The sequence below is a fragment of the Pseudopodoces humilis genome, chromosome 28, assembly GCF_049639895.1.
Source record: "Pseudopodoces humilis isolate 2021_Gansu_Grassland_sample_001 chromosome 28, ASM4963989v1, whole genome shotgun sequence".
Taxonomy (NCBI): Eukaryota; Metazoa; Chordata; class Aves; order Passeriformes; family Paridae; genus Pseudopodoces; species Pseudopodoces humilis.
Genome location: NC_142227.1, coordinates 2,248,913 through 2,274,537, shown reverse-complemented (window position 1 = coordinate 2,274,537; position 25,625 = coordinate 2,248,913). Strand labels below are relative to the sequence as shown.

At 66.8% G+C, this 25,625-nt stretch overlaps 3 protein-coding genes across 5 annotated transcripts; 1 reads left to right on the top strand and 2 right to left on the bottom strand.

Moving 5' to 3' along the window:
• The first annotated feature begins 1,018 nt into the window (after positions 1-1,018).
• APC2 (APC regulator of Wnt signaling pathway 2) lies at positions 1,019-16,514 on the top strand. 2 transcript variants are annotated; one of them, XM_088067823.1, is made up of 17 exons: positions 1,019-1,124; positions 2,076-2,087; positions 3,097-3,113; positions 4,887-5,045; positions 5,142-5,232; positions 5,306-5,474; positions 5,548-5,656; positions 5,739-5,852; positions 6,073-6,150; positions 7,345-7,425; positions 7,510-7,891; positions 8,268-8,363; positions 8,459-8,598; positions 8,679-8,756; positions 8,840-8,956; positions 9,085-9,299; positions 9,595-16,514. In XM_088067823.1, exons 1-17 carry the CDS (start codon positions 1,019-1,021, stop codon positions 14,972-14,974), a joined length of 7,344 nt encoding a protein of 2,447 aa, XP_087923949.1. In that variant the 3' UTR covers positions 14,975-16,514. The 2 variants fall into 2 exon arrangements, with proteins under 2 accessions (XP_087923949.1, XP_087923948.1); XM_088067822.1 differs by lacking the exons at positions 2,076-2,087; positions 3,097-3,113 and having other exon boundaries at positions 1,026-1,136.
• An 840-nt stretch (positions 16,515-17,354) lies between these two features.
• Positions 17,355-19,075, bottom strand: C28H19orf25 (chromosome 28 C19orf25 homolog). 2 transcript variants are annotated; one of them, XM_005531177.3, is made up of 3 exons: positions 19,025-19,075; positions 18,339-18,513; positions 17,355-18,262 (listed from the first exon to the last, which is right to left on the bottom strand). In XM_005531177.3, exons 2-3 carry the CDS (start codon positions 18,484-18,486, stop codon positions 18,081-18,083), a joined length of 330 nt encoding a protein of 109 aa, XP_005531234.1. In that variant the 5' UTR covers positions 18,487-18,513; positions 19,025-19,075; the 3' UTR covers positions 17,355-18,080. The 2 variants fall into 2 exon arrangements, with proteins under 2 accessions (XP_005531234.1, XP_014115393.1); XM_014259918.2 differs by having other exon boundaries at positions 19,005-19,050.
• Positions 19,076-19,182: 107 nt separating this feature from the next.
• REEP6 (receptor accessory protein 6) lies at positions 19,183-25,360 on the bottom strand. Its single transcript, XM_005531178.3, has 5 exons — positions 25,145-25,360; positions 23,008-23,101; positions 21,686-21,824; positions 20,901-21,069; positions 19,183-19,587 (listed from the first exon to the last, which is right to left on the bottom strand). The coding sequence occupies exons 1-5, from the start codon at positions 25,257-25,259 to the stop codon at positions 19,538-19,540; spliced, it is 567 nt and encodes a 188-aa protein (XP_005531235.1). The 5' UTR covers positions 25,260-25,360; the 3' UTR covers positions 19,183-19,537.
• Between the last annotated feature and the right edge of the window lie 265 nt (positions 25,361-25,625).

Below are 25,625 nucleotides of genomic sequence, written 5' to 3'. Positions count from 1 at the left end.
CTGTGGTCACTGTCCAGCTGCAGTCACTATCCAGCTGTGATCACTGTCCTGCTGTGGTCACTGTCCAGCTGCAGTCACTATCCAGCTGCGGTCACTATCCAGCTGTGGTCACTGTCCAGCTGTGATCACTCCAGCTGCGGTCACTGTCCTGCTGTGGTCACTCCAGCTGTGGTCACTGTCCAGCTGCAGTCACTGTCCAGCTGCAGTCACTGTCCAGCTGCGGTCACTATCCAGCTGTGGTCACTGTCCAGCTGTGATCACTCCAGCTGCGGTCACTGTCCTGCTGTGGTCACTCCAGCTGTGGTCACTGTCCAGCTGGGGCGGTGTGGGGACTCTCAGCCCTGGGAGGCGATGACCGGAGGACCAGGTCACCCCAGCTGGGAGGGAGGTGGGTGACAGTGACCTCGGTGGGTGACAGTGACCTCGGTGGGTGACAGTGGCCTGAGCGCATGGCAGCAGCCACGGTCCCGGGAGGGGTCGGTGCAGAGGGGCCATGGCGGGGGTCCCGCTCATGGCGGGGGGGACATCGGGGCTCAGCCACACCTTGGGTAGGTCCCCAAAGACATGGGGACGGCACCGGGCGGCTCGCAGGGGACAGATTCGGTCGGGGGAGCCGGTTCGGTCTGGAGGGACCGGTCCGGTCTGAGGGGACAGGTTCGGTCTGGAGGGACCGGTCCGGTCTGAGGGGACAGGTTCGGTCTGGAGGGACCGGTCCGGTCTGAGGGGACAGGTTCGGTCTGGAGGGACCGGTCCGGTCTGAGGGGACAGGTTCGGTCTGGAGGGACCGGTCCGGTCGGGAGCGGCAGGTGCGTTCCGGAACATGGGGACGGGGCAGATCCCGGCGTTCTTGCGGAAGCTGGAAAAGAGGCAGACGGAGAGGAACGGAGCCCTCCCCGGGGGTCCCGTCTCCCCCCGCCCGGCACAGGCCGGGGGGGGCGCGGGGAGCCCCCGGTGCCGCCCTCTAACGGCGGCGGCGCCGCTGGAAAATCCCGACCGAGAGCGGGGGGGCGGGGGCGGGATGCGGCTGCTCGGGGCCGCGCCGGAGCCTCGCCCAGCCCCGCACCGCCCCGCACCGCCCCGCACCGCCCCGCACCGCTCCGCACCGCTCCGCACCGCTCCGCACCGCCGGGGATGAGGTACGGCCGCACCTGCCCCCCGCACCCCCCGGGCCCCCCGGGGTCCCGGCGGCTCCGGCCGCTGCAGCCGCCGGGGATGGGGGGAAGCGGGGGGAGCTGCACGGCGGGGCCGGGGGGATCGGGGTGCGGTGTCGGCTTGCGGGGCGTTGGATGCACCGGGGGGGCCCCGATCTGCGCCCCCTCCCCGCGGCGGGGATGCCCCCGGCCCTGGCTGCGCTGCATCCTGCGGCGGGCGCGGCTCCGTCCCGCGGGATCGGGGGGACCAAGGGGTATTGGGGGACAGGAGGGTTCCGAACCGATCAGGGGCTTCAGGGCGAATCGGGAGGGTCGGGCAGCGTTTATCCCCCGCATCCTGCAGGGACAAAGGCCGGGCAATGCCGGGGATCGGCGGGGAGTCCGCGGGAGGGGGGGAAGATGGAGCAGCACCACCCGTCCCCATTCTCACCTTCATCCCCATTCCCCATTCCCATCGCCATTCCCATCCCATCTCCATCCCGGGGGAGAGGCGGGGGGATCGTCCCTGGGGTGACAGCAGCTCCCCTCGCCCCGATGCGAGCTCGGCTCCCCGCAGAGCCCCCCCCGCTCCCGCTGCTCCCCCAGAGCGGCTGGGCCGGGGATTGCGGCTGAGCCCCCGACTTGGAGCCCCAAAACCTCACCCAAACCAGCACCCCAAACCCTCCCCACCAACCCGCAGCCCAAATCCACCTCCCTAAACGGTCCCTCAGAAACCTCGGCCTCTAAACCAGCACGTCCACCCCGCCCGGGGGGCACCCCAAGGGTCCCGGTGCCGTGTCCCCGGGCGGAGGTGTCCCCGGATGGGGATGGGGAGGTGGCTGCTGGCCCGAGCGCGTTCGCCCTGGGGCGTGGGGGAGGTTAGGGGGGCCCTGCAGTGTGGGGGGGGCTGTGCTGGGGGTGTTGGGGACCCCAGTGCTCGCCCAGCAGGGCCCCACAGCCATCCCCAGGTGACGATGTTGGGGTGTGTGTGTGCGGGGGCTGCAGGGGTCGGTGCTGTGTGAGCAGAGGGTGACAGATCCCAGGTCCCCGTGTCCCTGCGTGTGCCCCAAGTGTGCAGGCTCGAGATGGGGGGGGCTGTGCTCTCTGGGGGGGTTTGCTGTGGTTGGGGGTCCCCGGGGTCGAGTCGATCAGCTCGGGCTGGTGACAACACGGTGTTTGTTTAATGTCCCGGGGGCTCGGCGAGCCGCAGCCGGCCGGGGGCTCAGCTGTGGCTTTGGCGATGTGGCTGCACTCAGCTGATGGCTGCGGTCCCTGTCCCCAGCCTTGTCCCCAGAGCTGCTGCCAGGCTGGAATGAGCCGAGGGGTGCAGGGAGCTTGGGGTACCCCCAGGGCTCCCCAGGCTCTGCCCAGGCCAAGGTGTGGTGAGACTGCGGTGGTGAACAATGCGGAGGACGGTGGGGTGGTGGGCAGCGGGGACCGTGGGCAGTGCAGTGGGCAGTGAGTGCTGTGGGCACTGGGGTGGGCAGTGGGCAGTGGGGTGGGCAGTGTGGAGGACAGCAGGGTGTGCTGGGCAGTGCAGCTGCTGCTTCATCTGCTGCAGCATCTGCCCTGCCAGGAAATTGCTGGATGGATCCAGGCCCCACCAGTGGCCTCAGCCAGTCCTGGGGTGCCCTCAGCAGTGAGAGGCAGATTTTGGGGGTTGGAGGAGACACACCCAAGACTCCGAGCTGTCACATCTCCCCAGGGTCAGCCCATGGCCACCCTTGGGATCCAGCCCGTGGGGAGACACCGGGTCCTGTGGGGACAGTGACCATCACGGTGCTGGAGTGTAGCTGCAGCCCTGTGCCCCCCTTTCCCGCAGCCCTGGCCCCCCTTTCCCGCAGCCCTGGCCCCCCTTTCCCGCTGTGTCTCGCCGCTCCGTGGATGCAGGTGCGGCTCCAGCCCCTCCCCGCAGGCTGCAGATCCCGGCGCCGCTGCGGCCGCTGCGCTCGGCCGGCCCTGCCAGGAACTGGGGGGGACAGAGCTCAGCTCCCCCCTCCATCAACCCCCCGAATATCCCGGGAGGGCAGCCGGAGCACCCAGAGTTCTTCCAGGGTGGGGGTCCCCCAGGGGAGGGGGGGCCCTGACTGAGCAGTTGGGTGGGTACCCACAGGTTTGGGGTGCTGGGGAGGGGGGAACGTGTTCCCCTGGAGGAGTGGAAGCCCCCGGCTCCCATTATCCCCTGCAGGGCTGAACACCCCCATCCATCCTCCATGTCTGAGTCCTCAGGAAGGGCCGGGAACCGCCTGTGCTCCCCCATCACTGTCGCCATAGCAACAGCAGGCCGTGCTCATCCCGCATCCCATATCCCGCATCCTGCATCCATTATCCTGCATCCCGTACCCCGCATCCATCACTCCCCCTGCCCCTGCCCTGCGGTCCATATCCCCCATCCCTCCTCCCGCATTCTGCATCCCATATTCCGTATCCTGCACCGATCATCCCACATCCCTCACCCTGCCTCCGTCATCCCACATTCCTCATCCCGCATTCCGTGTTCCCGCATCCCTCATCCCGCATCCCTCATCCTGCATCCAGAATCCTTCATCCCTCATCCCGCATTCCGTGTTCCTGCATCCCTCACCCTGCAATCCCGAATTCCGCATCCCGAATCCCGAATCCCACACCTCCACCCTTCCTCCCCTCCCCACCCTCTCCTGTCCCATCCTCCCGGGGTTATTTCTCTCCCGGGGGGGAGTTTTCGGCAGCTGGGGGGGGATTGACACCGTGGGGTTTTTGTCTCCCTTGGGAATCAGGGGCAGATCTGGGCGGTGGGAGGGAGAGACCCCACAGCAGGACCCACAGGGCAGGATTTGGGGTTCCCCCACCACTGTGGGGCACAGGGGTGAAGGAGCGGTTTGGGGGGGCCTGGGATGGCTCCTGGGGGTGTGAAGGACATCGATGGGGCCTTGGGGGGTTGCTGGGTCCTCTGTGGGTCCTCTGTGCTGGAAAGGGGGTGCTGGGACACCCAAAAAGTCTCGTGGAAGCAGAAGGGTCCCAGGGAGCCGCCGTGGGGCAGATCTGGGGGTGTCAGAGCCGGAGGGGGGGGGAGGTTCGATCGCTGCCCCCCCTGGCCCGCTGTGGAGGGGGGATGTGGGGGAAGAGGGGAGCCCCAGCCCCCCCATTGCCCCCCATTGCTCCCCCCGCTCACACGCGGGGCTGACGAAGGCACCGGGGGGCAGTGGAGCTCCCGCTGCCGGCCCGACCCTCTGGGGGGGTGAGGAGAGGTCCCCGGCCCCCCCTCCCCGCGTGTGACAGCGGCGTGTGACACCCCCACCCCCCGGGCAGGTGCGAGGGGCGGCGGGCGCTGCGGCAAGAGGAGGTTTGGGGGGGCTGGGGGTGCCTGGGGGGGCTGAGGGGGTTTGGGGGGGGCAGAGCGGAGCGGGGGGGGCGGGGGAGAGGCCGGGGCTGCCCCCGGAGCCGGAGGGAGCGGAGCGGGAGAAGGTTGGGAGCGGGAGAAGACAAAAGCGAGACAAAGGGAGCGGAGAGCGGAGCTCTGCGGAGGGTGGGAACCAGGCGGGGGCTGGGGGGGCTGGGGGGGCTCTGCCTGACGGGGGGGCGGCGCTGGACCCCCACCCTGAGCCGGGGACGCCCCTCTGGGGGGTTTGGGGGGCACCAGCTCTTTCAGGGCTCGGGGGGCGCGGGTGATGGGGCGCCCAGCTCCGTGCCGTGGTCCCAGGTGGGCGGTGGGTGCTGGGGGGCTGTGAGGGTGCTGGGGAGCCCCCCGGGTGCTGCCCACCCCCAAACCCCCCGCAGGCGCTGGAGGAGGTGAAGATGTCCGGCTCCATCGCCTCGTACGACCAGCTGGTGCGGCAGGTGGAGGCGCTGAAGAAGGAGAACAGCCACCTCCGGCGGGAGCTGGAGGACAACTCCAACCACCTCTCCAAGCTGGAAAATGAAACCTCGGACATGAAGGTGGGGACAGCCCCGGCTGGGGACGGGGCAAAGACCCCGGAATGGGGGGGTTCCATCCACGTCTCCCCCTCCTCAACGGCTCCATCGCTGTTTTAGGAGGTCCTGAAGCACCTCCAGGGCAAGCTGGAGCAGGAGGCCCGAGTCATGGTGTCCTCGGGGCAGACGGAGGTGCTGGACCAGCTCAAAGGTGGGTGCCCGGGCAGGGTGGGGAGGAGGGGACCCCCCCGAGCCCACCCTGACAGCGCTGTCCCCATCCCCAGCCCTGCAGATGGACATCACCAGCCTCTACAACCTCAAGTTCGCCCCGGAGGTGATGAGCACAGGGCGCGGCGCCGAGGAGAGCCCGCCGGCCCCCGCCTCGCACCGGGACGGCCCCGGGGAGCTGGGCAGGGCCACCTTCCGCATGCTGGAGGAGCTGGACCGCGAGAGGTGATGGGCTGGGGGATAAAAGGGGCTGGGGGGGCCGGGGGTTGTGCTGACGGGGGTCCTCCCCTCCCCGCAGGTGTTTCCTGCTGGGGGAGATCGAGAAGGAGGAGAAGGAGAAGGTCTGGTACTACGCTCAGCTGCAGAGCCTGGCCACGCGCCTGGACGAGCTGCCCCACGTGGAGACGGTGAGTGGGGGGCACCCCCTGTGTCCCCCCACCCAGGCCACGGGGATCCTGCCCCGCTCACGCCGCCCCCTGTGCCCCCCAGTTCTCCATGCAGATGGATCTGATCCGGCAGCAGCTGCAGTTCGAGGCGCAGCACATCCGCTCGCTGATGGAGGAACGCTTCGGGACGGCCGATGAGATGGTGCAGCGGGCACAGGTCGGGCCCTTCACCCCCCAAACTCCCCCTGCTCCGCTTCTGGGGGGCTCCAGACTGATGGGAGCAACCCTCGGCACCCTCATGAGCAGCTCTGGGTACCCTGCAGCAGATCCTCACACACTCACACCCCGTTCCGTGCACACTTACACCCCTCCCTCCCATTTCTTGCGGTTCTGGGGGGTCCCAGCCCCTCTCCAAGCCCCTCTCTCTGCCCCCTCAGATCCGGGCATCCCGGCTGGAGCAGATCGACAAGGAGCTGATGGAGGCGCAGGACAAGGCGCAGCAGCCGGAGCCGCAGGTAGCGGGGCCGGGCTGTCCCTGCTCCCGGCTGGAGCCGGGGATGGAGGAGGAGGGGGCCAGCACGGCCCCCCCGCCATTGTCCCCGCGCTGTCCCCACCGGCACAGCCAGGGCTTTGTGAGGCTCGGGCACCGTGAAATGGGCAGTTGCCATGGAGACCAGAAGTAGGCCATGGCGGGCGGGCGGCGCGGGGGCTCCCGCGGCATCTGCCGCCGACAGAGCCGCCGGGGCGGGCAGCGTGCCATCATCATCGTCACCGTCATCGACATGGGCTGCCAGTGTCACCCACAGCCAATTGTCATCGTCCCACTGTCACCCACGGCTCCACCACCATCGTCATCGTCTGCCATCACCATCGCCACGGCCGCCCACTGCCCCACCATGGCCACGGACCCACTGTCACCCACAGCCCTGCCACTGTCACCATCACAGGCTGCCATTGTCCCACTGTCACCCACAGCCCTGCCACTGTCACCATCACAGGCTGCCATTGTCCCACTGTCACCCACAACCCTGCCACTGTCACCAGCACAGGCTGCCATTGTCCCACTGTCACCCACAACCCTGCCACTGTCACCAGCACAGGCTGCCATTGTCCCACTGTCACCCACAGCCCTGCCATTGTCACCATCACAGGCTGCCATTGTCCCACTGTCACCCACAGCCCTGCCACTGCCACTGTCCCACTGTCACCCACAGCCTCACCATTGTCACCATCACAGGCTGCCTCTGTCCCACTGTCACCCACAGCCCTGCCATCAACGCGGTGCCATCACCACCCCCTCCCACCGCCACCCACAGCCCCACGTGGCAGCACCCGCGGCCCCCCGACACCCCCAGACACCCCCAGATCCTCACAGTGCCCCATTCCCACCCCTCCATCACCCCGCAGGTCCCAGCCCCCTCCCCACTGCCCACCCGCTCACCGCCCGCGCTCTCCCTTCCCTGAGCCCGCGGCTGCAGCAGCCACACCCGCCCCCAAACACCCCTGGTTTTAGCTTAAAATACACCCTGAAAGTACACCCTTAAAATACACCCTGAAAATAGATCTTTAAAACAGACCTTTAAAATACACCCTTAAAATAGACCTTTAAAATAGACCCTTAAAATGTGGCAGTCGCAGGGGGTGGCAGGGGAGTGGGGAGGGGCTGGGCTGCAATGCAGCCCCCTCCCCACCTCCCCCCTCCTCTGCAGCTCTGCGGGAAGGTCCCGGGCATGGAGGGGGACGGCAGCCTGGACCCCCCGACCCACCCCGAGGAGGGCGGCAACACCAAGGTGCGAGGGGCGGCAGGCGGAGCCCGGCCGGGGTGGGCTGAGGCCGGGCTGGGGCGCAGCGTGACCCCGGTGTGTCCCCCGCAGGTGGAGGTGGTGTTCTGGCTGCTGTCCATGCTGGCCACGCGGGACAAGGAGGACATGTCCCGCACGCTGCTGGCCATGTCCAGCTCGCAGGAGAGCTGCCTGGCCATGCGCAAGTCGGGCTGCCTGCCCCTGCTCATCCAGATCCTGCACGACTCCGACGGGGAACCGGGGCCCCCCGAGAGCCCCACGGGAGCCAAGGACGCCCGCATGAGAGCCAACGCCGCCCTGCACAACATCGTCTTCTCGCAGCCCGACGAGGGCCAGGCCAAGAAGGAGATGCGGGTGCTGCACGTGCTGGAGCAGATCCGCTCCTACTCGGAGACCTGCTGGGACTGGCTGCAGATGCAGAGCCGGGATGGGGGACGGGGCCCCGAGGGAGCCGGTACGGGCGGGCCGGGGCTGTGTGTGCTGGGATGGGCTGGGAGGGGCTGGAAGGGGCTGGGATGGGCTATGAGGGGCTGTGAAGGGGCTGGGATGGGCTGTGAGGGGGCTGTGAAGGGCTGGGATGGGCTATGAGGGGCTGTGAAGGGCTGGGATGGGCTGTGAGGGGGCTGTGAAGGGGCTGGGATGGGCTGTGAGGGGCTGTGAAGGGGCTGGGATGGGCTGTGAGGGGGCTGTGAAGGGGTTGGGATGGGCTGGGAAGGGGCTGGGAAGGGGCTGGGAGGGGTTGGGAGGGGGCTGGGAGGGCTTGGGAGGGGGCTGGGAGGGGCTGGGAGCGCCGTGTGTGACACAGGGGACTCAGCCGCATCCCCCCGCAGTGCCAGTCCCCATCGAGCCGCAGATCTGCCAGGCCACCTGTGCCATCATGAAGCTGTCCTTCGATGAGGAGTACCGGCGGGCCATGAACGAGCTGGGTGAGCGCGGGGAGGGGGCTCCTCCCCTCTGCACCGCATCCAGACGGGGTGCTGGAGGCGGGGGAACCCCAAACGACCCCTGCCTCGCCCCACAGGTGGGCTGCAGGCGGTGGCCGAGCTGCTGCAGGTGGACTACGAGATGCACAAGATGACCAACGACCCCCTGAACCTGGCGCTGCGGCGCTACGCGGGGATGGCCCTCACCAACCTCACCTTCGGCGATGTGGTCAACAAGGTGGGGGGCGGCGGTTCGGGGGGGCTCAGGAGGGTCTGGGGGTCACAGCGTCACCCTCACCACCCTCGTCCTCCCCGCAGGCCACGCTGTGCTCCCGCAGGGGCTGCATGGAGGCCATCGTGGCTCAGCTGGGCTCCGACAGCGAGGAGCTGCACCAGGTGGGTGCTGGTGGGGCTCCCTGGGGTGGGGAACAGGTAGAGGGACAGTCCCTGTGCCCACTCACCCTGCCCTGCCCCTCCAGGTGGTCTCCAGCATCCTGAGGAACCTCTCCTGGCGCGCTGACATCAACAGCAAGAAGGTGCTGCGGGAGGTGGGCAGCGTCACCGGGCTGACGCGCTGTGCCCTGCACGCCGGCAAGGTGAGCCCGGGGGGTGACAGCGGGTGGGGGGTGGCTGGACAGGGTGTGTGCCCCCCCGGGGCAGGTGACAAGGGGCAGGGGGTGGCCAGACAGGGCTGACAGGAGTCGTGTGTCCCCTCCTGGGACAGGAATCGACGCTGAAGAGCGTCCTGAGCGCGCTGTGGAACCTCTCGGCGCACAGCACGGAGAACAAGGCGGCCATCTGCGGGGTGGAGGGGGCCCTGGGCTTCCTGGTCAGCACCCTCACCTACAAGTGCCAGAGCAACTCCCTGGCCATCATCGAGAGCGGTGGCGGCATCCTCAGGAACGTCTCCAGCCTCGTGGCCACACGGGAGGATTACAGGTGAGGGGCACTGCAGGGTGGGGACACACCTGAGGGACCCCGGGCACCACGGATGGTGTTGGGGGAGGCCGTGGCTGGGGGTAGGATGGGAATGGGGGACCCTGGGCTCCACAGATGGTGTTGGGGGATACCATGGCTGGGTGTGCTGCAGGATGAGGGGCACTGCAGACCCCAGGGACAACACTGGGGGGATGTCATGGCTGGGCAGGGGTGGGGTCACCTTGCACCCCTGGAATGGGGCAGGGAGGGGGTCCAGGACCATCCTGATGGCCGGGGGGTCCCCTCTGTCTCCCAGGCAGGTGCTCCGGGACCACAACTGCCTGCAGACGCTGCTGCAGCACCTGCGCTCGCACAGCCTGACCATCGTCAGCAACGCCTGCGGCACCCTCTGGAACCTGTCTGCCCGCAGCCCCCGCGACCAGGAGCTGCTGTGGGACCTGGGGGCGGTCAGCATGCTCCGCAACCTCATCCACTCCAAGCACAAGATGATCGCCATGGGCAGCGCGGCCGCCCTGCGCAACCTCCTCACCAACCGGCCCCCCAAGTACAAGGACGCGGCCGTGGTGTCGCCAGGCTCCTGCATGCCCTCGCTCTACATGCGCAAGCAGAAGGCGCTGGAGGCCGAGTTGGACGCCAAACACCTGGCTGAGACCTTCGACACCATGGAGAAGCAGAGCCTGAAGGGCCAGAGCGCCAAGAAGCCGATGCGGCACATGGAGAGCCTGGTGAAGGACTACGCCTCCGACTCCGGCTGCTTTGACGACGACGAGGTGCCCAACATCTCCACCGGCGTGGAGACGGCCAGCGCCTCCGTCCTCTCCATGTTCCTCAACTCCTCCTTCCTGCAGGGCCAAGCGCTGCCGCGGGCGCTGGCACAGCGGCGCTGCCCGGAGCCGGAGAAGGACGGCAGCGGGAAGGCGGCCGAGCCCAAGAAGCCGCCGCTGCCGGAGGATGACGTCTCGCTGGCCGCCGAGAAGTTGGCCAACAAGATCTCCAGCACGGTGGCCAAGATCGACAAGCTGGTGGAGGACATCTCCACCATGCACAACTCCTCTGACGACAGCTTCAGCCTCAGCTCCGAGGACCACTGCCTGGACTGGCAGTACGGCCCCGAGGACGGGCACGAGGCGCGCGCCCAGTCCTGCTCGCCATGCCGGCTGTCGGACGCCGGCGGCTTCGCCAAGCGGGAGAGCCTGAGCCGGGCGCACACCCTGCTGCGGCTGAAGACGGCCTGCACCAGCCTGAGCACCGACAGCCTCAACAGCGGCAGCACCAGCGACGGCTACTGCACCAAGGAGCACATGAAGCCCTGCCCCAGGGCCGCCTTCCTGGACTATCGTGATGAGCTGCAGCGCTACCAGAAGCGGCCCAGCCGGCTCGACCTCAAGAGCATCCTGGGCAAACCGGAGCGGGCCGAGCCCCCCGCGCGGGACCCGGCCGAGCAGGACAAACCCGAGCAGCGGGACCTGCCCGAACGGGCCAAGAAGGTGGTGACTTTCCCCAGCCCCAAGGTGCCGGAGAAGGAGACGGAGTGGAAGAAGGAGGTGGGCACCAAGCCCCCCACCGACCCCCATGTTCGCACCATCAAGCTCTCTCCGTCCTACCAGCACGTGCCCATGCTCGAGACCCTGGCCAAGAGCAGCACGGCCGCTGGCCACCAGCCCTCCCTCCTGGGCAGGAAGCAAGCCTGGCTCCCCCCGGCGCTGCTGCAGGCGGCTGAGCCCCTGAGCAAGATCCCGGAGAAGCTGCCGGCCCAGCCACCGGCCTCGGTGGAGCAGGAGTCAGTGCAGAAGTACTCGGTGGAGGACACCCCAATCTGCTTCTCCCGGTGCAGCTCCTTGTCCTCCCTCTCCTCGGCAGACAACGTGCTGGACGGGCAGAGCCACAGCGAGAACGACCTGGACAGCGACTCCTCCCTGGAGATCCTGGAGATGGAGGAAGGGGAGGGAGAAGGGGAGGATGGGAGGCAGGAGAAGGAGAAGGATCCGGGTCCCACCACACCGGTGGGGATCTCCCAGCCCATCACCATCCCCTTCCCGAAGCGTGACAAGGTTTTCCTGCGGGAGGCCTCGCCCTCGCGCCAGGAGGACCTGACGCCCTCGAGCTCCTCGGAGAATTACATCCAGGAGACGCCGCTGGTGATGAGCCGCTGCAGCTCCGTCAGCTCCCTGGGCAGCTTCGAGAGCCCCTCCATCGCCAGCTCCATCCAGAGCGACCCGTGCAGTGAAATGATCAGCGGCACCATCAGCCCCAGCGAGCTGCCTGACAGCCCCGGGCAGACCATGCCCCCCAGCCGCAGCAAGACTCCCCTCTTCGAGCTGGGCTGCCAGCCGGAGAAGGAGACCAGCCAGTTCAACATCCAGTGGGAGAACAACGTCAAGAAGTTCATGGAGATCACCGACTTCAAGGAACGCTTCCAGCTGCCCCAGGACCTGGACTCCATGGTCTACTTCACGGTGGAGAAACCCAACGAGAACTTCTCGTGCGCCTCCAGCCTGAGCGCCCTGCCCCTCCACGAGCACTATGTGCAGAAGGACGTGGAGCTCAAGCTGATTCCCACCTTCCCGGAGAAGAACAGCCTGAACTTCGCGGCTCACGAGAAGCGGGAGGAGCGGCGGGAGGAGCGGTACCTGGAGGGCCGGCGAAGGGCCGAGCGCCCCGAGCCCCCCGATGATGATGACATCGAGATCCTCAAGGAGTGCATCAGCTCGGCCATGCCCTCCCGCTTCCGCAAGGTCAAGACCTCGCTGCTGTCCGGGCAGGTGCTGCACCCGCAGACCAAGAAGCCGCTGCACGTCCCCGTGTACATGCTGGTGCCGGCCCACGCCCACCCCGGCGTCCCCAAACACCTGCGAGCCACCGCCCGCGACCTCTTCAAGGACGATGACTCCTTCACCGACTCGGCCGACGGGACCCCCGTCAACTTCTCCAGCGCCGCCTCGCTGAGCGACGAGACCCTGCGGTACCCGGCGGGCGAGGAGGCCGAGCAGCCCCTGCCCGAGCGGCGTCGGGAGCCCGGCACCATCCCGGCCCGCAGGGCCGCCTCCGGCAGCTCGGCCCCCGCCCGCCTCAGCTCCGCCGGGAAGGGCAGAGCGGGGCCGGGCCGGGCGGAGGGGAAGCGGGGCCAGACCCTCCCGAAGGGCGCAGCCGGCCTGGAGCTGGGGGTGGGCAGGGCTGGCGGAGCCCCCGGGAGGAAGGATGATGCCCTGGAGGATGGGGTGGTGTTCCAGTCGCTGTGCCACACCACGCCGACGGAGGAAGCCGTCTACTGCTTCTACGATCCGGATTTGGACGAGCTGCCCGAGGCGGGAAGGGACGAGTCCGGCAGCAGAGCCCAGCCCGGCCGGGCGCCACGGAGGGAGCGCTGGGGAGGCTCCGTCCCTCAAAAGGACCCCGAGCCCGGTCCCCGTCCGGCGAAGACGAAGCCTCAAAACAATTTGATCGCCGACGAGACGCCGCCGTGCTACTCCCTGAGCTCCTCCATGAGCTCCCTGAGCGACGCCAACCTCTCCGAGGGCGAGGAGCGGGGCCAGCCCTGCGGCAAAGCCACCTGGCCGCGGTCAGCTGCAGTGGGGCAGGCGCAGGAGGGCTCGCCCAGCTCCCCCAGCCTCAACTCGGAGGATGATCTGCTGCAGAAATGCATCGGCTCGGCCATGCCCAAGCGCCGGCGGCCCGCGGCTCGCCGCAGGCTGGTGGAGAGAAAGCAGAAGGCGCCGGGAGCCGGCGGGAGGGAGCGGAAAGCCGAGACCAGGCATCACCCCGAGGAGGACGCGGGTTCCGACCGGGGCTCCGACCTGGACAGCGTGGAGTGGCAAGCCATCCAGGAGGGAGCCAACTCCATCGTCACCTGGCTTCACCAGGCGGCCGCCTCCCTGTCCCGGGAGCCTTCCTCCGAGTCCGACTCCATCCTGTCCTTCATGTCGGGGCTCTCGGTGGGCTCCACGCTGCAGCTCTCCCTGGGCAGGCAGGAGAAGCAGCGGCCCGGCAGCGCTTCGGGCCGAGAGGCGACGAGGAGGGACAGCAAGGCCCGGCCGGAGCGGAAGGACGCGGCCGGTGCCCGCCCCGCCGGCCGCGCCAGCTCCCGGGCGGAGCGGAGCCCGGCGCCCGCCAAGCCGGTGCCCAACCTGCCCGTGGTCTTCCGCGGCAGGACCGTCATCTACATGCCCAGCCTGGCCAAAGATGCCCCCAGCCCGCGGGCCACCCCGAAGAAAACCCCCGCGGGCAAGACCGAGGCGCCGCCGGCCAAGAACCTCTCGCTGAGCCAGCAGCGCTCGCGGAGCCTGCACCGGCTGGGCAAAGCCCCCGAAACCGCGGAGCTGGCGCTGCCCAAGAGGAGCACGACCCCGCCCGCCCGCATCGGCAAAGGCCCCCCCTCCTCGGGCTCCTCCCGCACCTCCACGCCCTCCCAGCACGCCCCCAAGAAGCTGCCGTCGCCCTCCCAGGTCACCAAACAGGGCGGCCCTGCCGCGGGCAAGGCGAGCGGCTCCTCCTCCCCGCCGGGACCCCCGGCCAGAGCTCCGGCCCCCAAATCCCCGGCTCCCAAGCAGTCCAAGACGCAGAAGTCTCCCGTGCGCATCCCCTTCATGCAGAAGCCCAGCAGGAAGGTGCTGCCGGGCCGGGCGGCCATGCCGGTGCTGGAGGAGCAGGTCGATGGCTCCAAGGCTCGGCCCGGGGGCCCGGGGGGCAGCCGGCTCAACCTGGTGCGGATGTCATCCGCCCGCTCCAGCGGGAGCGACTCGGACCGCTCCGGCTTCCTGCGCCAGCTCACCTTCATCAAGGAATCCTCCAGCCTGCTGCTGCGGCACCGCTCCGACCTGTCCCCGGCTCCGCCGGCCACCTCTCTGCCCCGCCGGGGCTCCCCCCAGCGCAGCCGGACCGCGCTCCCGGCCGTGTTCCTCTGCTCCTCCCGCTGCGACGAGCTCAAGGCGGCCAAACCGGCGACCCCCGGCCAGCGGCCGCTCATCCCCAGAGCCCAGCCCGGCGGCAAAGCCGCGGCCGGGGTCAAACCGCCGCGCCGGACCAGCTCCGAGAGCCCGTCCCGGCTGCCGGTGAAGACCAGCGTGCCCTCGGCCGAGCCCTTCAAGCGCTACTCATCCTCGCCCAACATCAGCGTGGCCCGGCGGGCGGCCAGCCCGTCCTCCGTGCGCTCCGAGGCGGCGGCGCGGCGGCGGCAGAACGAACCGGGGGGTCCCGGGGGGCCGCCGGGAAAGCCGCCGGTGGTGGTGATGAAGGGCACGTGGCGGAGGATCCGGGACGAGGACATCCCGCACATCCTCAAGAGCACGCTGCCCTCCTCCGCGCTGCCGCTGGCGGGCTCCGGCGACGAGGAGCCCCCCGGCAGCCCCGGTACCCCCGGCACGCCCAGGAAGACAAGCGACGCCGTGGTGCAGACCGAGGATTTCGCCACCTCCAAGACCAACTCCAGCACCTCTCCCACGCTGGAGAGCCGCGAGGGACCCCCGCACCCCCGCGTCACCGGCGATGGCGAAGCCCCCGCGCCCGCCAAGGCCGCCCTGCCCATCTCCTTCGGGCATGAGGCGCCCGCCGGGACCTTCCCCGGCAGCCGGCACGGCTCCCCCAGCAAGGCCGCCCGTGTCACCCCCTTCAACTACGTCCCCAGCCCCATGGCGGTGACGGCGGTGGCCGACAAGGCGGTGGAGAAAATCCAAGCTTGATGATGCCCCAGTGAGGGTCCTGCGACATCCCCAGCCCCACGGGAGCTGGCCGGGACGGTGCTGGGGACACACATGGGGATATGGGACAGCTGGGGACCAGGGAGTCACCCCAACCTGCTGCTGGCCCCGGCTGGGGTCTTGCTGTGCTGGAGCATCACAATTCCCAGCGGAAAGGACTGGGCAGAACTGGGAACGTTCCGGGTCTGACACCCCGAGCTGGGGCTGGTTCTCATGGACCATCTCCTCCCATCCATGGACATCCAGGGACAAGCTGAGGTGGGGCCGTGTCCCCCTGTGCCCCCATCCTGCTCACGCAGGGTCTGATCCCACACTCCGGGGAGCTGACACGGCACATCCCATGCCAGGAAAACCCCACACGCTCCGGCTGGTCTGGCACCAACTCCGGCTCATTTATTACCAGGGGAAGGGACGCAGGGGAGAGGCTGCGGAGGGGGAGATGGGGACCGGCACCGCGGTTTGTGCTGCTGGAAGCTCCTGATTGCTGCCAGGTCACCTGTGCCGGTCCGAGGTGGTGACGGGAGGAAATGGTGCAGGAGAAGCCGGGCAGGGCTCGTGGGGGTGGCCCGGGCCCCGATGGGCTCATCCCAGGGTGCTGTCACCAGGCTGGGGGGCTGTTCTGGGAGGGGACAGGGTGCTGAGCTGGCACCGGGATGCCCAACCCCCAGGAAAGGGTCTGGGGTCCCCAATCTTCACCCACAGCCCCCCAGCCTCCCAACCCCAGGGCAGGAGAGCTCGGCTCGCAGCCAGGATCCCGCTGTGTCCTTGTGGATGTGGACATGGATCCACCCAGGACTGGATTACGCCCACAAGCCCCAAAACCCCGGGGACACCCCTCTTCCTGCTGCCAGCCGGGCCCAGGTGCCGAGACTGGGGTGTGTGGGAAGTGCCTCGAGCCCTGGGAGTGGGGTGGGCTGCAGAGGGACCCCCAACCCAGGTGGTCCCAGAGCCCTCGGACACCTCCCAGTCCTACACCATCGCTCCCTGCTTTGGATGGGGTGAGGTTTGTGCCCCCAGCCCATCCCAGTGCCACGGGGGACAGACACAGGACTATGGGGACATGCAGGGGACACGCCTGGGCGGCTGTGGGGACACAGCGAGGGGCTCTGGGTTGTTGCACTGGGGACACACTGTGGGGCCAGGGAGACACCAGGACCGTGGGGATATGCAGGGGGTCCCCAGGGATGTGCACTGGGGTCGTGGGGACGGGCACACCCCGGTGCCCACAGGAGCCCCCCTGCCCTGGCAGTGGCCGGCATGGAGGGACCAGCAGCCGGGAGTGAAGAAAAGGAGGAAAATCCCAGGAGCAGCACCCCCTGAGTGCTGTAACAGAGCGCAGAGGCGGCAGGAGGGCCAGCATCGGCCCCCGGGGTCCGAGCCACCGCCATCCCCTCCTCCACCGACAATCCCGCCGGGCTCTGCCGGGCTCCGCTCACCGTCACTGTATCTATGTACTAAGGATGTTATTTTACCAGACTCTGGGCAGTATTCCCAATTAAAAGACAACCTGTGTAAATAGGAAGGGGTGTCTGGTCTGTCCTGGATCCGCAGCCCCTCCGCAGCGTTTTCCGGATCCATTTTTTGTACTTCACGGTCGAGGTGGCCATCGGCGGCTTGAAAGGGTCGGTGGCTTCCCGGCTGCTGAAGGACACCACTCCGGCCCCCGCCGGCCGCTTCCCGCACACCAGCGGGCCCCCCGACTGGACCCCGACCGGGGGACGGGGGCCAGGGTGACACTCACCTGCTCGGGGTGAACATCCTCCCCGGAGCCCCCCGCACCCGGGCTCGGGGTGGGCAGAACTTTGTAGCCCTTGGACCCCCAAACGCTCCCCTTGGCGGGTGCCGCCCCTGGAAGCAGATCATGGGTTCTGATGAAGGCGTGAACCCCCCCCCGAGCTGCAGGGACACCGTGTAGGGCCGGGAGTGGGGTTTGGCCTCGTGTCCCCCGACGATCGATGGCTGGAACCAAGTCCTGTCCCCACCAGCACCTGCCACAGCCCCGGCCAGTGACCCCCAGCCCGCGCTGGCCACGCCGGACCCCCCGGGCCGGTGCTCACCCCAAGGGAGGGGCGGCAGCAGCGGCGGCCCCAGGCAGCCCCTCGCCCCCATCCCGCCTGCTCCGCGTGTTCCGGCGCTGCTGCCGAGCTGGAGGAGCCCCAGGTGGCGAGTGACGGCGGGGCTGGGCAGCAGCGGGGCACGGATCCCGCTCAGGGGGGCAGGAAGGGGAAGAAGCACCCACAAGGTAACACTTGCCGGGGTGGGAAACACCCAGGGCCCCTCCAGCGCTCGGCTTTGCAGACAGACAGAAAGCGGCACCTCCAGCTCTCAAAAATGGGGGTTTATGCCAGCCCACAGCGCCGGGTGACCCATTCCCATCACCTTTATTAGCAAAACAGGATTGTTTTTCACACCGTGGGGCCGTGCTGGCCCCCGACCCAGCCCCCCCCCCGGTGGTCCCTCAGGGCGTCCCCTTGGCCGGGACCCCCCTGGCCCCGCTCCCTGGGCGGGACCTCAGGCTGGCCAGCAGCCGCTGGAAGAAGAACTCGTTCTGGTACTCCAGCGGGACGAGGTGCTGCAAAAACGGGGGCACCTGGGCTCTGGTCACCCCCACGCACACGGGGACCACCTTGGGGCCGCGCTGCTGGATGTTGCAGAACAGGTTCCACTGGGACACGCGCTGGCACCACCGGTCGCCCACGGACTTGGCCGAGAGGAGCAGGATGGCCACGCGGCTGGCCTTGATGGCCTCCACGGCCGACAGGATGACGGATGTCCCGGCCACTTGGTCCTGGTGCTCGGTGAAGCCCCGAAATCCCTCCTGCCTCAGGCGCTCCGCGATGCGGGAGGCGATGCGGTGATCCTCGGGGAAGTACCAGAGGGAAAAGTCGTAGGGAGCAGAGGATGCGCCACCCGCGGGGGACATGGCAGCCGCTCCAGGGGCACAAGGAGGGGTACAAGCCTTTATTCCAGCACCAGGAAAGCGCCGCCGTGCTGGCCTGGCAGAAAAAGTCACTGGGGTGGCACAGCCGGGGCTGTCCTGGCAAATCCGGATGCTCCGGTTTGGGGAAGGGAAACCCACTACGATCCCTCAGAAGGCTTTCTGCCTCATCTCGGCGATGCCGCGGTCCAGCGCCTCCCCGACCCTCTGCAGCTCCCGGCGCCGCTCCCGCAGCTGCTCCCGGGATCGCTGCAGCCGCTGGTTCATCCCCACGTAGGAGCGGATCTGCCGGTACAGCCGCTCCCGCTCCTCGGCCGCGGGCTCGGGGCAGCCTGGCGGGGAGAACCGGGGCTCAGCGGGGTTGGGGAAGGGTCCCCACGCCCCCCCTTTCCCCCAGCGAGGGCTCACCTGGAGCGGGGCCGGGCTCCTGGGGGGGCTCGGCGGGGAGGATGAAGATGGGGTCGGTGGGGTGGGTGCCCTGCACGTCGGCCAGGATCTGCTCCGCGCTGGGGGGCTCAGGGCGGGTGGGCAGCACCCGCTTGGCCTTGGAGCTCATCCCGGGGGAGGCTCATGGGGGGAAGGGCTGAGGGGAGGGGAGGGTGAGAGATCCGCGCTGCCCCCACCCCAGACAGACAGACAGACGGACAGACAGACGGACAGACAGCTCCCCTTTTCTATACCCCCCTCAAAGAGCCCCTGTGCTGCCCTTTGGACAGACAGACGGACCCCCCGCAGCAGGCAGAGCCCCCCCTCACTGTCCCCCCGGATGGACAAACAGACGCCCCCTCCCCACCTTCCCCTCCGGACAGACGGACACCTGACCCCCCCCCACCCCCAACAGACACAGAGATCCCCTGTGCTGCCCTCCCTGCCAGACAGACCGATCCCACTCCCCCCAGACTGACAGACTCCCCTCCCCCTCCCGTCCTTCGGACGGACGGACAGACGGACAGATCTCTCCTTGCCCTCGCCGCTGGACAGACAGATAGACAGACAGACAGAGCCCCAGCCCCGCACAGATAAACCGGCCCACTCCGCCCCCCGGGCACACGGACAGAGCCCCCTGATTCCCACCCCCGCCACCGCGGACAGACCGACAGACACCCCCGTCCCGGCCACCGTCCGGCCGCACTTCCGCCACGCCCCGTACACGTCATCAATACAGCCCCGCCCCTTCCCCAGAGGCTCCGCCCCCCAGGCGCTCTTAAAGGCGCCGCGCGGTGTCACGGAACAGGCGGGACGGGAGCGGCGCTCGGTGGGCACCGGGCTTTATTGGGAAACCGGGGAAACAACGGACTCGGGCTGGGGAAACTCGGGATCCCGGACGGGAACGGCCCGGGCTGGCCGGTACCGTTAACAGGGCCATGGTGCCGGTACCGGCGTCTGTGTGGGGGACTTCAGTGCCAGAACGGAGGATGCCGGTACCAGTACCGGGAGCATGGTGCCGGTACCGGCATCTGTAGTGCCGGTATGGGGGACGTCGGTGCCAGAACGGGGGTTGCCGGTATCAGTAGTGGGGCTGTAGTGCCGGTACTGGAGCCGCTGGTGCCGGTACTGCTCCCAGGATCGGGGCTGTAGTGCCGGTACCGGAGGCCCCGATGCCCCTCTTATTTCGCCTTCTGCATTAACTCTGCCATGTTCAGGGATGCTTTGATGCCTGCGGAGACACGGATGGCGTCAGTGCCCGTCCCCGGTGTCCCGGGGCACTGCCCGGCCCCGGGGACAGCCAGCCCTGCCCTCCCCGCACCCGGGGGGCTCGGGAGGGGAGCCCCAGGTCGGCAGCAGCGCTCAGGGGCACAGGGATGGACACACGGACACACGGACACAGGGACAGACGGACACACGTACACACGGACACAGGGACAGACGGACACACACGGACACAGGGACAGACGGACACACGTACACACGGACACAGGGACACACGGACACACACGGACACAGGGACAGACGGACACACGGACACAGGGACAGACGGACACACAAGGACACACGGACACAGGGACAGACGGACACACGGACACAGGGACACATGGACAGACGGACACACACGGACAGACTGACACAGGGACACACACGGACACACACGGACACACACGGACACAGGGACAGACGGACACACGGACACAGGGACACATGGACAGACGGACACACACGGACACACGGACACATGGACACGGACACGGACACACGGACACCATGGACACGGACACCATGGACACACGGACACAGGGACACACGGACACGGACAGACGGACAGACAGACATGGACACACGGACACACAGACACATGGACACAGGGACACACGGACACAGGGACACACGGACACACAGACACACGGACACCATGGACACACGGACACAGGGACACACGGACAGACGGACATGGACACACGGACACCATGGACACACGGACACAGGGACACACGGACACGGACAGACGGACAGACAGACACGGACACACAGACACACGGACACCATGGACACATGGACACAGGGACACAGGGACACACGGACACGGACACAGGGACACACGGACAGACGGACACACGGGCGGGGTTTGGCTACGGAGAAGCGGGAGGGAAGCGCCTGCTCTAGCCAGGGCACGGGAGAAGGGGCCGGTTGTGCGGGAGCCGCGCCGGTGCCTGCGGGAGCAGAGCGGTTTGGGCGCTGCCACGGCGGACACGGAACCGGCACGGGCCCGGTCCCGGGGCTCGGTACATACGGGCAGGCTGGGCTGCGGGGCCACCCCGGCCGCCAGCCGGGCTCTGCTCTTGGCCAGAGTCTGCAGGACTGCACCGTGCAGCGCAGAGAGGAGAGAGAGGTTAGAGAAGGGAGCTCCTGTCACGGGGCTGCGGCAGCACGGCCCGCGGGAACCGGGAAATTACCGCTAAACCCAACCGCCCGTGCCCCTGCGCTGGGAAAACCTGGGCACGGAGCAGGATGGAGGGACAGGAGGACACGAGTTACCTTCTCGGGTGACGGTGGAGGCCGCGTCCAGGGCCTTGGTGCCGATGTCACCCATCATGTTGTCCACGGCGTGGTGGTGCTTGAGGAAGAAGGGCCGGATGATGCTGTGGTAAATGAGCTGGGAGCCGTTCCAGGGCACTGGGGCCATGCACCACACCAGGAACAGGCACTGCGGGGACACGAGGGGCTCAGCTGCTCCGGTGGCCCCAGACGGCTCCAACTGGGAGCTTACTGGAGCTTACTGGGAGGCTCCCAGGATCTGAGCTGGGGGAAAACCCCACTCATGCATTAATTTTTAGCTTTTATATTTTCCATATTCTTTAGTGCCTTGGTGTAGAGCTGTGAACTTCATATAAAGTGTGAGCAAGTTCTCTTCACAGGAGAACCAAGGACATCATTGCAGCTTCAGGCCCCCAAAAACTAATAAATTAAATAAATCAAAAAATTAAAAAAATTCAACAGCGAATCGAGGAGAGCAATCTGTGAGGATGGAACTTCATAACTTCGAAGCTGTAATTAGACAATTAACCCCAATTTGGAAATGGACCAAAAATATATAAAAATAAATCTATATAAATAATATATATAAAATAAATATATATAAAAGTGTGAAAACTCGTGTCCGTCTTGGGTGGAGCCACGGCCAGGCTCTCGTACTGCCCGAGGTGCATCCTTTAAAGGCCTTTTTAATAAATCCCTGCTTTATTCCTTTAACACTGTCCAGCCTGCTCCAGGCAGCCTCAGCTCCTCCCTGCTCGGCCGCAGGAGCCCCGAGCAGCCGTTACCTTCCCGGCGTAGTAGAAGGGGAACCAGTAGAGGAAAATGTCAGAGAAGAACTCGGCGACGCTGAAGATGCCGTAGACCACCCAGTACGTGAGCCACGTGGTGTCATCCTCCTTGCTGCTGCTCTCGATGGCTTTGACACTGCGGAAGGACGGGGAGGAAGGAAAGGAAGGAAAGGAAAAAGGAAGAAAGGAAAGAAAAAGGAAAAAGGAAAAGGGAAAAAGAAAAAAAAGAAAAAAGGGAAAAAAAAAGAAAAAGGAAGGAAAAAGGAAAAAGAAAACAAAGGGAGGGAGGAAGGGAAGGAAGGGAAGGGAAGGGAAGGGAAGGGAAGGGAAGGGAAGGGAAGGGAAGGGAAGGGAAGGGAAGGGAAGGGAAGGGAAGGGAAGGGAAGGGAAGGGAAGGGAAGGGAAGGGAAGGGAAGGGAAGGGAAGGGAAGGGAAGGGAAGGGAAGGGAAGGGAAGGGAGGAAGGGAGGGAGGAAGGGAGGGAGGAAGGGAGGTAGGGAGGGAGGGAGGGAGGGAGGGAGGGAGGAGGAAGGAAGGAAGGAAGGAAGGAAGGAGGGAGGGAGGAAGGAGGAAGGAAGGAAGGAAGGAAGGAAGGAAGGCAGAAAGTGGCGGAAGGAAGGAAGGAAGAAAGGAAGGAAGGAAGGAAGGAAGAAAGGAGGGAAGGAAGGAAGGAAGTGGCGGAAGGAAGGAAGGAAGGAAGGAAGGAAGGAAGGAAGGAAGGAAGGAAGGAAGGAAGGAAGGAAGGAAGGAAGGAAGGAAGGAAGGAAGGAAGGAAGGAAGGAAGGAAGGAAGGAAGGAAGGAAGGAAGGAAGGAAGGAAGGAAGTGGCGGAAGGAAGTGGCGGAAGGAAGTGGCGGAAGGAAGGAAGGAAGTGGCGGAAGGAAGTGGCGGAAGGAAGGAAGGAAGTGGCGGAAGGAAGGAAGGAAGTGGCGGAAGGAAGTGGCGGAAGGAAGTGGCGGAAGGAAGGAAGTGGCGGAAGGAAGTGGCGGAAGGAAGTGGCGGAAGGAAGTGGCGGAAGTGGCGGAAGTGGCGGAAGTGGCGGAAGGAAGGAAGGAAGGAAGGAAGGAAGGAAGGAAGGAAGGAAGGAAGGAAGGAAGGAAGGAAGGAAAACACGGCTGCTGCAGTCCTGGGATGGGCTCCAGCTTCCCAAATCCTCCAAACCCTGGAGGATTGCTCCCAAACCCCACCGGCTGCTCTGGCACGGTCTCAGCGTTTCCAGGAAGGTCTCAAGAGCTTCCCAGCCACAATTGCCTCTTCACTGAGCAGGGAGAGGCTCAGCGAAGGGCAGGGAAGGCTCTCCAGGTGTGGGACAGGTACTCACGACACGTAGGCGGGGTACACGAAGCCGATGATGTTGCAGAGCAGGGAAGCGCCGTAGCCGAACATGAGGTACAGCCCCACGAAAGCCACGGAACCTGCGGGGGACAGGAGGGTTCTGGTGCCTGCTGTCACCCGGGGGACACCCCGCTCGGTCTCCCGAGCAGGATTCTCATCCCCGAGCGGCGACAGGTGAGTGATAACCACCACCCCCAATTAATTCCAGCACGCCCTGAGGTGCTGGATGTCCGCTCCTCCCCGAGGGAGCCGTGACCTGCTCCTGTCACCGTTCGTCCCCTCCCCGGGCTCGGATGGGACTTTACCACCCCAATCTCGCAGCACTTTCGCCCCTGGCCAGGGCGGCAGGAACCTGAGACGCTGACAACACACCCATGGTCCAAAGTCAAGGCTCCTGTCGCCTCCCCCGGAGCCGCTCGGCATTCCCAGACCTCCCGCTCAAGGACGAGCCCTGCTCCCGGATCCGGCGCCCGGGATCGCGGCTCCTCCCGAGCAGCCGCCGGCAGAGGAAGGTTTGGCTCCCCTGGGAGCCGCAATCCAGCCCCGCTTCCCTGCTGCTCAATTCGATCGTTAAATTAAATGTGAGCCGCAGGCTTTGGTGGCCTGGAGCCTGCCCAGCGCTCGGACACTCGCAGGAGGCTGGAGCAGCAGAGCTGGGCGAGAGGGAGCGTGGGGAAGGTGGGACAGGAGCTCTGGGGATGGAAAGCAGGGCTCAGAGGGCAGGAAAACCTCAGCGATGCACGGGATGGAGCACTTTGTCCAGCCCAGCAGCTTCTCCCCAGCGCTGGGACAAACTCCTCCATCAGCAGCAAGAAAGCTGGGAATTAACCTGTCTGTGCTGGTGAATTAAAGTCCTTGCTCGGGCTTGGAGGGCGGATTATCCCAGCTCTGCCCGCCGCAGCATTCCTGGGCTGAGCTCCGACCCCGATCCGGGGCACCCACAGCTCTGGGTCTTTCCTGGGAGACGGGCAGGAGCAGCGTGGCTTTGGAGCAATCCCAAACCTCCCTCCAAGGAGGGCAGGCAGGTCCAGGCAGTGCTGGGTTTCATTCCCCAAGAGCCTTAGAAGGGATTTCGCAGGATTTTAACCCCCAGAGAAATTTATGTAACAGCAAAACCCCAGGGAACGGCTCCGCTGAGGGAGAGGTTGGAGGTGGTGCTGCCCAAAGGTTGCTCCAAACCCCAGCCCACGGGTCCAAACACAAATTAGGGATTGCTCCAGAGCCACGGGAGGGAGAAATTGGGAAGTTTTAGTTCAGCAACAGCTTCTCCTTCCCGGGACAGGGATCCAGAATGCGGAACCATCACGTTTTTGGTGCGTCCGTTCTTGTTCTACCCCAGAAATCCATCACGGCTGAGCCTGATCAAATCCCCGGGATTGTTTTGTTTGGAAGATGCCTGAGTGGCACCACATCCAAACACGACCCGCACAGCGGCTCCTTCATGGGCGCTTCTCCCCTCAGAGTGGGAACAGCAGCCCTGCTGCAGGTGAAGGGTCAGAAAAGCACACCTGGAGGGACACAGGAGACGGGGGAAGCCCCGAGCACCCCCCGGGAGGCTTGATTTGAAATCTCAAATTGGAGCACGCGGATGAGGCCAGTTCGAGTTGGCAGCGAGGGCACAGGGCCAAGGGTCAGAGGAGAGGGGGGCACGGCGTGCCAGGAGGAGGATCCCCGGGGAAAATCCGGCTGGTTGCTCATTAATGAACAACAGCGATCCGGTTAAAGGCCGGATCCCCACGGTGCCAGCAGTGGGACGCGGGGATGAGCTCTCATCCCCAGTGCCCCATCTGACCCATCACGATCTGGGGGCTCACCAGATCACCCTCTGTCAGGGCCAGGGGTCCTGAGGGTCTCTCTGACACTTGGACCCTGTGAGCTTCGGCATTTCGGCATTTCGTGCCAGTGGAAGGCGAGGGCAGTGCGGTGACAGCCACGTCACCCCCGGCACCCCCAGCTCAGCGCGGCCCCCTCTGCACCCCCAAACCAGGGCGGCCCTGCCTGCCCTCCCCGTGCCCCCGTGCTGAGCCCAGAGCCACGGCGAGCAGCTGCCAAGGCGCTCCAGGGTACGGGGAAAAAGGGGACAGAACGGGAGAACCGGGGAGACCCCGCGGTACCGGTCGCACCTGTGGCCAGGTAGAGCCGTTGGACGCCGGTACGGGCTTCCAGCCGGCCCAGCAGGTCGCCGATCGGCCCGGGGCTGTAGAGAAAGCGGTCCAGGCGCTGCTGCACGGAGCCCATGGCGGCGGTGGCGATGCTGAAGGTGAGGAAGCGGCGGCGGCGGCCCCGGAGCGGCCCCGGACCGACCCCGCGCCCCGGTCAGTGCTGCCGCGGGGGGCGTGGCCAATGGCAAAGGGGGCGGAGCAAAACGGCGGGGCGGGGCCAATAAGAAGGAGGGGCGGGATTTAACGTTGGGGCGTGGCCAATTAGAGGGCGGGGCGGGGATCAAGACGGGCCAATGAGGCGAGGCCGTGCGGAGGGGCGGAGTCGACGCCGTTGCCATGGAAACGCGCGCAGTGTTGGCGCGGCCTCATGGCGGCTCGGCCCAGGCCCGGCCCGGTGCTGGCGCTGTTCCCGGTGCTGTTGGCACTGCTCGTGGTGGTCGCC